This window comes from Oncorhynchus keta, chromosome 24, assembly GCF_023373465.1.
Source record: "Oncorhynchus keta strain PuntledgeMale-10-30-2019 chromosome 24, Oket_V2, whole genome shotgun sequence".
NCBI classification, from domain to species: Eukaryota; Metazoa; Chordata; class Actinopteri; order Salmoniformes; family Salmonidae; genus Oncorhynchus; species Oncorhynchus keta.
Window position 1 is genome coordinate 39,883,305 of NC_068444.1, and position 15,260 is coordinate 39,898,564.

The window sequence follows — 15,260 nt, forward strand, 5'->3', positions numbered from 1 at the left end:
GAGAAAATGCAGTGTTTTATTCATTGAGAACAACATATTTTGTGTGTGTGTGTGTGTGTGTGTGTGTGTGTGTGTGTGTGTGTGTGTGTGTGTGTGTGTGTGTGTGTGTGTGTGTGTGTGTGTGTGTGTGTGTGTGTGTGTGTGTGTGTGTGTGTGTGTGTGTGTGTGTATGCATTTACATTACATTTACATTTAAGTCATTTAGCAGACGCTCTTATCCAGAGCGACTTACAAATTGGTGCATACACCTTATGACATCCAGTGGAACAGCCACTTTACAATAGTGCATCTAAATCTTTTTAGGGGGGTGAGAAGGATTACTTACCCTATCCTAGGTATTCCTTGAAGAGGTGGGGTTTCAGGTGTCTCCGGAAGGTGGTGATTGACTCCGCTGTCCTGGCGTCGTGAGGGAGTTTGTTCCACCATTGGGGGCCAGAGCAGCGAACAGTTTTGACTGGGCTGAACGGGAACTGTACTTCCTCAGTGGTAGGGAGGCGAGCAGGCCAGAGGTGGATGAACGCAGTGCCCTTGTTTGGGTGTAGGGCCTGATCAGAGCCTGGAGGTACTGAGGTGCCGTTCCCCTCACAGCTCCGTAGGCAAGCACCATGGTCTTGTAGCGGATGCGAGCTTCAACTGGAAGCCGCACATGCATGTGTGTGGGTATGTGACAGAAAAAATATGTGTGTGAGAGAGAAGCAACAAAGGGAGCTCTTTACAGCACAAGCACAAAAGAGCTTGGGATTTACTGTATGCTGACAGGGGCAATGTACCCTGAGCAATATGGTTCAAATTAGTTAGATTGCGACAACCAATCCCCATTTTCTTTTCATAACGGAGTTGATAGTTACAACCCCATATTTTAATTTTTTAATTTAACCTTTATTTTACTAGGCAAGTCAGTTAAGAACAAATTATTATTTTCAGTGACGGCCTAGGAACAGTGGGTTAACTGCCTGTTCAGGGGCAGAACGATTCCATGTGACAACAATCCCCAAACCTGGCAAAAATGCTAACTATAATGCTAGTTACCACATTGCTCACATCTGTAGCCATGAAATGCTTTGAAAGGCTGGTCATGGCTCACAATAACACTATCATCCCAGACACCCTGAACCCACTCCAATTCGCATTCCGCCCCAACAGATCCACAGATGCCCTTTCCACACCTGGACAAAAGGAACACCGACATGAAAATGCTGTTCATTGACTACAGCTCAGCGTTCAACACCACAGTGCCCTCCAACATCATCAGGAACTCTATACCAAGCGTTGTCAGAGGAAGGCTATAAAAATGGCCAAAGACTCCAGCCACCCAAGTCATTGACTGTTCTCTGTGATTCTGCATGGCAGGCGGTACTGGAGCACTAAGACAGGAACCAAAAGGTTCCTGAACAGCTTCTAACCCCAAGCCATGACTGCTGAAAACTTAATCAATTGGCTACCTGGACTATTTGCATTGACTCGTATTTTTCTTGCACTGACTCTATGTACACTCACTGGACTCTAACCACACTACTACACCGACACCCCATCACACACACACACACACACACACACACACACACACACACACACACACACACACACACACACACACACACACACACACACACACACACACACACACACACACACACACACACACACACACACACACACACACACACACACGCTCACACACGCTCACACACACACACACACACAGTTTGAAAATATATGGCAAATAGAAATGAAGGGTGGGACTAATAACAACAAGATAAGCAATGTAAAACATACAGGGTCTGTAAAATGTATATGGGTTCAGAAATGTTGTGAAATAGCACAGTTACAAGCAGAAATCAAACTGGATGGACATTAGAAATAGAGGAAGGACTAAAAACAAACCAAATATAACTATTGTAAAATAGATTGTGTCTGTAAAATGTGTATAAGATGTATAATCTGAAGGTAGAAGCCTAAGTGTTTATTAGTTTACTCCAATTGGGGGAAGGGTGGTAGGGTTTGCGGGGAATAATAAAGGTATATTCTTTAAAAAGTCTGTATATCTATATAGGTATGTGTATGTATATATGTGTATATGTATGTATATATATATATTTACCCAAAAAATATATGGGGGATTGGAAATGACGCAGACAATTACATTGATGGAAGCAACAATCTTTCCACAATATTAAGCTGATCCAACCCCTTAAAAATAAAAATACGCAAACAAAACATACACACACGTGCATATTGACAACACACACACACACACACACACACTTTCACACCCGCTGCTGCTACTCTGTTTATTATCCGTTTATTATCTATCCTGATTGCCTAGTCACTTTTACCCCTGCCTGTACATTACATATTACCTCAATCACCTCAACTACTTCGTACCCGAGCACATTGACTCGGTACTGGTAGTCCTTGTCTATAATTTGGTAGTCCTGTCATTATTGTTATTTTATTGTGTTCCTATTTCCTATTTATTTTTGCTACTTTTCTTACTATTTAACTCTGCATTGTTGGGAAAGGGCTTGTAAGACCACACCTGTTGTATTCAGCCCATGTGATGAATATCAATGCATAGAAAAACACATACAGTACATTCCCATCACCAAAATGTTTTGTCATGCTGATATTAATAGACTAGGTGGATGAGTTCTTTCCAACAATTCACACATTTTACGTGTAGAATTATTACACAGTACCCTCTGGATTGGTAGTAATAAGCACCGGGACAAACAACCCATGATTACAACCAACCCTTGATACAAACAACCCATGATACAACCAACCCATGATACAACCAACCCATGATACAACCAAACCATGATTACAACCAACCCTGGTCTCCCCTAAGTAGCCTTGCATGAGCGAGCCGGAACAGCTCATAGGAGAGCAGGAGCTTATCTCCTGTGTCTGTAGCGTGAGGCAGCTTGATGTTCAAGTATAGCCCCTGGAAAGTATGTGGCTATTCTACAGCAGAGCCTTACCCCCCAATTATATCTCCTTAATGCTACCTGCCAAGCAGAGACACATCAGGTCCCATTTCCACAGTCTTTGGTATGAATCTGCCTGGGATCAAACGCTCAACTTTCCGATCTCAGGGCAGACACTCACTAACCACAAGGCCACTGAGTTGACGCTGTTATTACAGCTTCATCTACAAACTACTTGCATGTATGTGAAAACATAAACATGGATTTAAAGTACATCTGCTGTGTGTAAGTCTAGCAATATTTATGAACGGTAGCTTATGAAACAGATATGCATGCATACTGTATGTAACCTCTCTGTCACGTTACTATTAAAAACAGACAATTGTCATTCTGCAAAACACCTGTGCAAATGAACAGAATATGGTTATGCAGGACAGATGAGTGCATGCTCTTTCAAATAGCATAGTAAGATGGTCATGGAAGTCTAGTGCAATATAAGAACCGTATGGTATATTGCTCTCCAAGTCTGCATTCTCCATGAACTTGACATGAAACTGACATTTTACCATGTATAAATGACACACCACTGAAAATGACTTAAGGTCTCATTCAACATTTGGGAAAGGTAGGCAAATTCATATTTCTTAGTAGTAGTATATACATAGATATGACAAAACTCCACATTTTAGTCACAATTCACACCTATCAAGCCTGACTCATCATAACTGGAGAAGAGCTTACCTTCAGTGCAAGGGGGAAGTCCCAGAAAATGCATTGTGGTTGCACCCAAATCCGCCCCTTACTCAAATACATGTAGCCCAAGGTCACTGCAAGAGGGGCACATTTCAAGCTGAGGTCCTCAGATGTCTTTCTTCTCTCTGTAGGTAAGTCATACGATATTGTGTTGTATTACATTGGGCATTATTATTACATTCCATGATGAGATGTATTTTTAGTTACAAGTGAGCTGGTTAATGAGTAAGCTGTTCATGGTTTATGACTTTTTAAAAGATGGATGTTGTCTTTGATTATTCATAGAACACCTGGGAATGGTATTGAAGGAGAACATAATTATTTACATTTTTACTTATCGGATATCCAGACATAAAGATCAACGTCATGCCTTGAATACATGACTTACATGGTGTAAGCAATGAGCCATTGCTTATGCTATAGAGTGTTACACCAACAAAGACACCATTGATCACATCATGTGTGGTAAAAGGACTGAATAATCAGTAAAGGCGTAAAATGCTATTGTTGGAGAGTGATTTAGGCAAATTCGCAGATAAGAACAAATGTACAAGTCAATTTTATGAAGTTGAAGACCAAGGCGAGGCGTAGCTTTATTTGTAGAGCGTGTCATTTCTCAAGCTCAGTGATTTTGTGCCCAGTGGAGCACAACGCAGTATGCCTCTGTCAAGAAAAGTGCATTTAAATCTTTGAAGTTGTGTATAGAGGCTTGTCCTCTCTTCTGATACATTCTAGAGTTACTTGGACAGAATAATATACAGTACATGAGTAATTCATCATTTTTTTTGTGTCCAGTTTGTTTGAGCCTGCTTGTCTGCCTGTAGACGAACCTACACCATCTAAAAGTAAAGAAGAAAAATAGAACACAAAATCTAAGGAAGTCCATCATAAAGTAATGTAAAATCTGGACGCCTAACACCCCCAAGTCAACTTGATTCGTGTCAGGTTTGAATCAATCCCAACCAAGTGATACAAAGCTGATTACGCAAGGATTCCATGAACTGACCCTGATTTTCCTCTGCCAGTCATTCAGTGAGTCAGAGTGTGAGTTGACACCTGAGCTGAGCCATGGGGTTTGGCTGTCCTGAGGGTCACTTCTGGGATGGCTTGGTGAGGAAGTGTCTGACCTGTCAGATGGTCTGCCAGCAGCCTCACCACCACCTCAGATGCATTGAGTACTGTGGTAAGTTCACACACACACACACACACACACACACACACACACACACACACACACACACACAAACGCTCACCGGAGGAAATAACACATACACCTAAGAAGTCAATGAGAGGCCAATGCACCACACGATTGTCCATATGACTCAGTCCTCAAAGTTATACACATAACATACATGTTATATTTCATTCTATGGCGTTATATCAGTGGTAAAAGGCTCACACAAAGATCAATGAATCTCAAGATCCTTTTTGTGGGGTTAAGTAACAAGTATAGTCTAGTGCAATTGTGATTTGATACATAGTAGCCATTTTGTGTCAAAACACAGACATGTTATAATACGTATACCATTCCTGTGCCATTGTGTGTATGTTTGTGTCAGTTTCTCTAGGGTGTAAGGCAGTCCCAGGGCAGTACTACGACAGGCTGTTGAAGAAGTGTCTGACGTGTGCTGTCGTGTGTGGCAACCATCCCTCAGAGTGTTCCCACCAATGTCAGAGTGAGTGGCAGGCAGGTACACACATACACAGACAGCTCTCACAAACAGTCATAAGAGTTTGTACACTACTAAATAATTAATTGAGCCAACAGCCATCTCCAAAATAGTTTCTGGCTGACGATCCAATATTTAGACATATTTTATTTTGAAAATTGGTCCAAAATTCCATGACCTAGAAGTACTTTTTTAGTGTTGCTGATGACACGCTGATCATGTGATGAGTTCAGAAATCAAATGCCCCACTTGTGCTGCCACTGGACAGTGGAAAACAAATACGTTAACCTTTATTTATTGTAATTTAAATTCGTTTGTAGTAGTTAAGTGTTGAGTTAGATTACATACTGTGGCTACCTTAATCGTTATTTTTAAGTTATTTCAATGACTTCACAGCAATTTCTCGCTGACCGAAATGTAACTAGCTAGCAGGCTCAGCTAAATACAAATCCCTCTCGATACAGTGTGCAAAGCTGTCATCAAGGCAAAGGCTGGCTATTTGAAGAATCTCAAATATAATACATATTTTGATTTGTTTAACATCTTTTTGGTTACTACATGATTCCATATGTATTATTTCATAGTTTTGATGTCTTCACTATTTTTCTCAAATGTAGAAACTAGTACAAATAAAGAAAAATCCTTGAATGAGTAGGTGTTCTAAAACTTTCGACCGGTAGTGTACATACCCCATCAGACACGCCACTATGGGTTCCTTCACGGAACACAAAGATTTAACGCTTCGCTCAGTTATGTATAGAGTCATGTCATCATGGAATGATCTCCCACCAGAGGTTTCTCAAGCAAAAAGCAAGTTTAGCATTAAAAAAACAGACAAAAAAGTCCTGTATCACAGCACCTCTCCTCTTTCTAAAGATCTAATTTAACTCTACTGTATATATAAGAATATGAATATGTACTGTATATGTGAATAGTGCAAATAGCATTTTTTGTTGTTTCTTGGTGTCTTACCCAATATACAGGGCCTTCAGAAAGTATTCACACCCCTTGACTTTTTCCATATTTTGTTGTGTTACAGCCTGAATTTAAAATTGATTCAATTGAGATGTTTTTGTCACTGGCCTACACACAACACTCCCCATAATGTCAAAGTGTAATTATATATATATATATATATTTTTAAACTAATTAATAAAATTAAAAGCTTTAATGTTATGAGTCAATAAGTATTCAACCCCTTTGTTATGGCAAGACTAAATAAGTTCAGGAGTAAAAATTTGCTTAACAAGTCACACAATTAGTTGCATGGACTCATTCTGTGTGCAATAATAGTGTTTACCTTGACTTTTGAATGACTACCTCATATCTGTACCCCACACATACAATTATCTGTAGGTCCTTCAATTGAGCAGTGTTCAAACACAGATTTAACCACAAAGACCGGGGAGGTTTTCCAATGCCTTGCAAACAAGTGCACCTATTGGTAGATTAGGGGGAACCACACAGGGATTTCACCATAAGGCCAATGCTGACTTTAAAACAGTTACAGATTTTAACGGCTGTAATAATAGAACACTTTGGATGTACCAACATTGTAGTTACTCCACAATACTAACCTAATTGACAGAGTGAAAAGAAGGAAGGCTGTACAGAATAAAAAAATATTCCAAAACATGCATCCTGTTTGAAACCTTTACCTTTATTTAACTAGGCAAGTCAGTTAAGAACAAATCCTTATTTTCAATGACGGCCTAGGAACAGTGGGTTAACTGCCTGTGAACTGCCGGCAGAAGAACAGATTTGTACCTTGTGAGCTCGGGGATTCGAACTTGCAAACTTTCGGTTACTAGTCCAACGCTCTAACCACTAGGCTACCCTGCCACCCCTAATACTGCAAAACATTTGGCAAAGCAATTCACTTTTTGTCCTGAATAAAATGTGTTATGTTTGAAGTAAATCCAACACATTACTGAGTACCACTCTCCATATTTTCAATCTTAGTGGTGGCTACATCATGTTATGGGTATGCTTGTAATCGTTAAGGATGGGAGTTTTTCAGGGTAAAAAATAAACAGAATGGAGCTAAGCACAGGGAAAATCCTCGAGTAGAACCTGGTTTAGTCTGCTTTCCACCAGACACTGGGAGATTAATCTTTCAGCAGGACAATAACCTAAAACACAAAGCCAAATCTACAGTACACTGGAGTTCCTTACCAAGAAGACAGTGAATGTTTCTGAGTGGCCGTGTTACAGTGTTGACTTAAATCTACCCACACAAGTGGCTAAGGTAGTGCAGCTCATCCAGGATGGAACATCAATGCGAGCTGTGGCAAGAAGGTTTGCCGTGTCTGTCAGCGTAGTGTCCAGAGCATGGAGGCGCTACCAGGAGACAGGCCAGTACATCAGGAGACGTGGAGGAGGCCGTAGCAGGGCAACAACCCAGCAGCAGGACCGCTACCCCTGCCTTTGTGCAAGGAGGAGCAGGAGGAGCACTGCCAGAGCCCTGCAAAATGGCCTCCAGCAGGCCACAAATGTACATGTGTCTGCTGAAACGGTCAGAAACAGACTCCATGAGGGTGGTATGAGGGCCCAACGTCCACAGGTGGGGGTTGTGCTTACAGCCCAACACCGTGCAGGACGTTTGGCATTTGCCAGAGAAGACCAAGATTGGTAAATTCGACACTGGAGCCCTGTGCTCTTCACAGATGAAAGCAGGTTCACACTGAGCACATGTGACAGAGTCTGGAGACGTCTGAGAGAACGTTCTGCTGCCTGCAACATCCTCCAGCATGACCGGTTTGGCGGTGGGTCAGTCATGGTGTGGGGTGGCATTTCTTTGGGGGCCGCACAGCACTCCATGTGCTCGCCAGAGGTAGCCTGACTGCCATTAGGTACCGAGATGAAATCCTCAGACCCCTTGTGAGACCATATGCTGGTGCGGTTGGCCCTGGGTTCCTCCTAATGCAAGACAATGCTAGACCTCATGTGGCTGGAGTGTGTCAGCAGTTCCTGCAAGAGGAAGGCATTGATGCTATGGACTGGCCCGCCCGTTCCCCAGGCCTGAATCCAATTGAGCACATCTGAGACATCATGTCTCGCTCCATCCACCAACGCCACGTTGCACAACAAACTGTCCAGGAGTTGGGGGATGCTTTAGTCCAGGTCTGGGAGGAGATCCCTCGGGAGACCATCCTCCACCTCATCATTAGCATGCACAGGCGTTGTAGGGAGGTCATCCAGGCACGTGGAGGCCACACACACTACTGAGCTTCATTTTGACTTGTTTTAAGGACATTACATCAAAGTTGGATCAGCCTGTAGTGTGGTTTTCCACTTAAATGTTGAGTGTGACTCCAAATCCAGACCTCCATGGGTTGATAAATTTGATTTCCATTGATCATTTTTTACATTTTTTAATTTTGATATTGTTGTCAGCACATTCAACTATGTAAAGAAAAAAGTATTTAATAAGAATATTTCATTCATTCATTCATTCATTCAGATCTAGGATGTGTTATTTTAGTGTTCCCTTTATTTTTTTGACCATGACAGTTTTCAATCAATCAAATTTATTTACAATGCCCTTTTTACATCAGCCGATGTCACAAAGTGCAATACAGAAAACCAGCCTCAAACCCCAAACAGCAAGAAATGCAGATGTAGATGCACAGTGGCTAGAAAAAACTCCCTAGAAAGGTAGGAACCTAGGAAGAAACCTGGAGAGGAACCAGGCTCTGAGGGATGGCCAGTCCTCTTCTGGCTGTGCCAGGTGGAGATTATAACAGAACATGGCCAAGATGTTCAAACGTTCATAGATGACCAGCAGGGTCAAATAATAATAATCACAGTGATTGTAGAGGGTGCAACAGGTCAGCCAGCACCTTAGGAGTAAATGTCAGTTGGATTATCATAGCCGAGCATTCAGAGTTAGAGACAACAGTGCGGTAGAGAGAGAGTCGAAAACAGCAGATCCGGGTCAAGGTAGCAGGTCCGGTGAACAGGTCAGTGTTCCATAGCCGCAGGCACAACAGTTTAAACTGGAGCAGCAGCATGACAAGGTGGACTGGGGACAGCAAGGAGTCATCAGGCCAGGTAGTCCTGAGACATGGTCCCAGGGCTCAGGTCCTCCGGGAGGGGAGGAAGAGGGAGAGAATTAGTGGGAGAATACTTAAAATCATACAGGACACCAGATAAGACAGGAGAAATGCTCCAGATATAACAGACTGACCCTAGTCCCCCGACACAAACTATTGCAGCATAAATACTGAAGGCTGAGACAGGAGGATTCGGGAGACACTGTTTCCCCATGCGATGATACCCCTGGACAGGGCCAACCCAGCAGGATATAACCCCACCCACTTTGCCAAAGCACAACCTCCACACTACTAGAAGGATATCTTCAACCACCAACTTACTACCCTGGGACAAGGCTGAGTATAGCCCACAAAGATCTCTCCCACGGCACGAACCAGAGCGGGGCACCAACCCGGACAGGAAGATCACGTCAGTGACTCAACCCACTCAAGTGACGCACCCCTCCTAGGGACGGCATGGAAGAGGACCAGTAAGCCAGTGACTCAGCCCCCGTAATAGGGTTAGAGGCAGAGAATCCCACACTGTAAAAAATATTGTGCCCCTTTTACTTAAACATTTTTGGTAACTATTTGCATCAGCTTTTTAAAATCCAACAAGGAGGATGTTTTAAGTGTAATTTACGTTGCTTTTAGTGTATAACAAACTCAAATATATTAAGTGCAAACAACTAACTGGATCTCTAAAATGTATTTAATTCAACTTCATTTTTTCAGGTTCAGAACAGTTCTTTTTTTTTACCTACTTAAGTCCTTCATGTCCGAGAACTAATGTTATAAGTTTGATATACTTAATGTAATCAGCTACAGAACTAATATTGTAAGTTTAATTTTCTGAATTTACTCAGTGTCATAATTGATATTCTGTGTTTTATCTTATAATGTTTTTTAGCTCAGTTACTTATGGTACTCAGGTTAGTCAAATGTATTTAAATTGGGTTCCTACTACTCAAATATATACTCACAGCTATACTTAAAAAGCTGATACAAATAGTTCTCAATACACTTGGGATAATTTACAAAAATTATTATTTCTATACAAGGGAATATGGAAAAAGAAACAAGTGTTCAACTTCAGACACCTTCATTTTGAATAAATTTGATCATTTTAACATTTCTTCGAACTTCAATCTCAAATTGCCCCTTAAAGTTTCTCGAAAATCAACCAAGTTTCAATCATTTATATTTGTCCCGGGAAACACCTAAAAAATCATAAGTGGGAATTTAAAGCTTTTAAAACCAAGATATCTTTACTCGGGTTTCTCCCCCAAAAAGATTGTTGCTGTGCCACTTTGTAAATATTTTACAGCAAGTAAAACTGATATAAAAACAATTATAGAGTAACTTTGATCGACAATGACATTGTTGTGAATTGCTAAGCAGGCCGGTTGAGGTTTATCATGTTCCACAATTAATTCAACGCATTTCAGCTGCAGGCTACCTTAACACAGAGCGGTCCCTGAGTTGGCCAACGCGTTGTCAAATCATACAAACTTTGTAACCGCAGTCAAACAAAAGAAAAACGACCAAAGTTGCTAAGCTTGCTAGAGAACCTCCAACGAATGACATAATATGTCTGTCACGACTTCTACCGAAGGTAACTTCTCTCCCTGTTCGGGCGGCGCTCGGCGTCGCCGGTTTACTTGCCGCCACCGATCCCTTTTTCCTTTTCTGGTTGTTTTGTCTGTGTTCCTTTTCACACCTGGTTTCAATTGCGTTTATTTCTGTGTGTATATATGGCACCTGTTTACCGGCCTTAATTCGTGCACGATTAAGCTTGTGTGTATTTGCGTTCGATGATCTATGATGTTTATTGTTTTCGCTATTACGTAAGTGTAGTTAAATTTCGGAACTGAGTTTGTTCCTCCGTGTGCGTTTGGCACGAGTTTCTGTATTGTCTTCACTATTTAGGCACTTGTATGTAGTGTCGGAACTGTGGTTGTTCCTTCGTGTATTGGCACTCGTTTCTGTTCCTTCGAGAGCGTTGTTTTGGATTTTCATCTGCCAATTTTGTATTGGTGGACTGTGTGTTTGTGTGTGTGTGTATATATATATATATATAACACGCTTCTCAGAAACCCCTGCTCTCCTGCGCCTGACACCTCTCACCGAGACGCACCTTGTCACAATGTCCTATTTGGTCAAATCGAATGGATGATTATACGGGTAGCAGATCAGCTTGAATAACGGGGAGATGAAAATGCTTAAATATCAAGATATAACGGGGACCAACTCTGTTAAAAAAAATCCATATCTACTCTTAAACCATTTAATGATCACATATTCTCTACCAAAGCTCTCATATGGGACAGCGCAGAGAAGCGGAGGAAATTTTATAAACAATGTTATAGCAATATGTTGACATGCATAGGCGAGACGTGCTTTGATAATGCCACCTATGGATTACAGAATACAGTTAGGAGTTTCCATGTGAGACAGGAGTCTGACTTCTGGGTTTCAGTGGGATTGGGACGATAGGAAAATATCATGGAATCTATTTAAGGCTATATACTGGCTTCTACGTTGGTCATTAGATAATTAATACACTTGATTTCCGCTACATTATTTCATGCTCCATGTTTTTGATCAGTGATAGATGAGCAAACAAATAAATGAGCTACAACTTCCAGTTTTCCAGACGGAGATCAACTAACCAACTACTGTGTACAGACATAGATTCAGTGGGGGAACATTTCACATTGATTGATTATCAGACAAATCACAGGCTTTTGGTCGGGAGTATGACAGGCGAGTGAATAGCAAAAATCAATTTGTATAAGATGCTAGCAAACTGTTCTGATCAGCTAATATATGAGAAAACTAGAACGAAGATGATGATTAGCACTCGCCTCAATTTAGCTAACATTTCCCTAGCCTAATTGTTACTAAATATCCAAACGATGATTCAGCGATCTGACTATTGATTCATTTATCTAGAAGAGTCCCCTACACTCGTTTAAAAAATGCGCGATGGGGCTGTCCCAATCAAAACAAGTAGGGGTGAAAAATTTGAATATAAAAAAATATTATTGTAACGACCCTGGGTTTATAAGCGCGGAAATCGAGTCTGTCGCACGAGCATGCTTTTGTGGCACAGTCGATAGCACGCCGGACCTCGGGCTCGAAGGTCGATGGTTCGAGACCTGCTCACTGCCTGTTTCATTACATAAAAATAAATAAAAAAACAACTCAAAATAGCATAATTGGTCAGGAGCCCGTAAAACTGCTGCCATACATCCCAACGCCAAAGGCTGAAATGTGTTGGTAACGTCCCGAATGGCACCCTTCCATAAGGTACTGGCCAAAAGAAGTACACTATTTAGGGAATAGGGTGCCATTTGGTGTCTTTTTCTAATTCAGTCACATTTAAATAGGATAACCTTGGGATTAAATGCTTTTGGTTTTGATCTTTTGAATTGAGAAACTAGAAGTAGAGCTTTGACATTTGGAAATGGTGCATACATTTTAGACTCACTTTGCATTACATTGATGTTATTGCAAGGTAAATAAGGATTTAAATTAAGTAATTTAAGTAATTTAATTCACCTTAAGACCAACAGCCTGACTTGAGTGCAACCCTGAGGCCTGTGGATGGGACAGTCTTCCAGAACCCTACCACCAAGGGGGGCTCCCTACTCAGTGGTGTGCCTAACTCAGTCATCCTGGTGTACTCTCTGCTGGGCTTGTGTCTGGCTCTGCTGCTGTTGACCCTGTCTTTGGCCCTGCTTGTGCTGCTGAGGAGGGCCAGTGCCAGAGGTCCCCGACCAGGGGCCACACAGAGCAGTCCCACCCAGGGCCGTGGAAGCCAGAAGGCCCAAGAGCCTAACCAGCACAGCAAGTCCTCCAAAGGTCAGTTTGTGCACAACTCTAGTCTAAAACATAGCTCAGGGCATGTCTTCATAAAGCCACTCAGAGTAGGAGTGCTGATCGGGGATCAGGTCCCCTCGTCCATGTATTCCTATTCATTAAGATCCAAAAGGCAAAAATGATCCTCGATCACAATCGAATAACTCAGCATGGCTTCTTTTAGCTTATTTATCTCTCTTCTCTGTGTGCATGCATTCATACCATCTTTAGACAACCTGATGGATCCATCCCTGCCCAAGCTGAACAGTGTGACAGCAGGCCGTTCGCCCAGCCCAATAGAGACCTGTGTGTGTGTCCACTGCTTCCCTGACCTCAGAGTGCCTGGCAGAGGTGAGAAGCAGCAGAGACCCCCTCTCACCCTCTACCAGCAGGCTGTCTCCCAGGACCTCCACACTCCTACCAGACGACTCACTTGTGGATCATCAGAAAAAATAATCTGCTCCCCCTCTCAGCCTAGCTTCTGACAGGAGCAGAACTGAAACCGACTGGACACTACGGCAATCATAGAAATCCTATTAAATGACTAGAGGGGCTATGCCATAAACCCTCAAAGTTCCATAATGGGGTGAAAATGGCAGCAATCTTGGTCAGGGAGAAATACAAAACCAGTCTAATTGGAATGAATGGCAGCAGCTTCATAGGTGATGCATTTCCTGCTTTTACTGATGCAGGAAAATAAAAGCAAGGCAGATGATGTATTAGAAATTGTGTGATGTAATTAGTCATTCTAAAAACATTTGATACTGGTTTTATACCAATTGTCTGTACAAATACCTTCTAAAATACATGTAAACAGACCATACGTCTTAGTTTTCTTGAAAAACGGTGTGCTACTCTATGATAAAATATCAGTACTTGTTTGCATTTAGGTCTCATCAACTGATTTGAGCCAGTGTATAGCTGTGTATTGTCTGCCTTGTTTGAATGGAATGTTTGCTTGTTGGCAGTTAGACACATTTATGGTGTCATTCCTCAAAAACTGGTTGGCCAGCTAGCTAGCAAACACCCATACTGTCATGCTGTCATGTTTCACCTGTCCTTGTGATTGTCTCCACCCCCTCCAGGTGTCGCTTATTTATCTGTGTTTCCTGTCTCTTTGTGCCAGTTCGCCTTGTATGTTTCCAAGTCAACCAGCGTTTTTCCCGTTCTCCTGCTTTTTGCATTCTCCTTTTTCTAGTCCTCCTGGTTTGGACTCTTGCCTGTTTCTGGACATTGTACCCGCCTGTCTGACCATTCTGCTTGCCTTGACCACGAGGCTGTCTGCCACTCTGTACCTCCTGGAGTCTGATCTGGTTTTGACCTTTTTGCTTGTTCACGACCATTCTCTTACCTACCCCTTTGGATTAATTAACATTTTAAGACTCCAACCATCTGCCTACTGTGTTAGCATGTTGGTCTCACCTTGTGCCTTGATACACACAGAGCGGATCAATTCTTCACATTCATTATTTGACACAATATCTTATCACAGCACTGGCAAACCAAGGTTGACCATGACCATCATGGCTGACCTTTGGACCATCATGAGGTTCATGGCCATTCTAGTATTATAATTCTATTATAATCGCAATAAAACAACCCTAGACAGATGACACGCCCACTCCAGGGTAGTTTACCCTAGGTACAGATCTAGGATCAGCTTGCCCTCCACAATCCTAACCTGAACCATTAGGAGGAAAAAAACAATAACTCTAAACTGTCCCAAGATCAGCCACATCTATGGTGAACTTCACCTGGCCTACACCATGCATACCAGAAACAACTGTGATGTGAGAAGTCTGGAGAGCAGAAATTAAATAGGTGGTAAAGGATACACAATAAACGGTATTGAGGGAGTAACAGAGAACATGATTTATGCCTGTATGTACTCACCCCAAATGACACCCGCCGCATCTCTCGGGAGACATTCACATGTGGGTGGCCTCCTTGTGCCATGATTCAGCAAAGACCTCCAGTATTTCTTGTAGAAGTTCATAAAACCCTGACGC

General features: G+C 42.1%; 1 protein-coding gene across 1 annotated transcript; it reads left to right on the top strand.

The window, feature by feature from the left end:
• Positions 1 to 3,749: 3,749 nt before the first annotated feature.
• On the top strand, positions 3,750 to 15,173 carry LOC118357538 (tumor necrosis factor receptor superfamily member 13B-like). Its single transcript, XM_035734731.2, has 5 exons — positions 3,750 to 3,814; positions 4,479 to 4,866; positions 5,243 to 5,359; positions 12,958 to 13,254; positions 13,483 to 15,173. The coding sequence occupies exons 2-5, from the start codon at positions 4,752 to 4,754 to the stop codon at positions 13,734 to 13,736; spliced, it is 783 nt and encodes a 260-aa protein (XP_035590624.1). The 5' UTR covers positions 3,750 to 3,814; positions 4,479 to 4,751; the 3' UTR covers positions 13,737 to 15,173.
• The last annotated feature ends 87 nt before the right edge of the window (positions 15,174 to 15,260 follow it).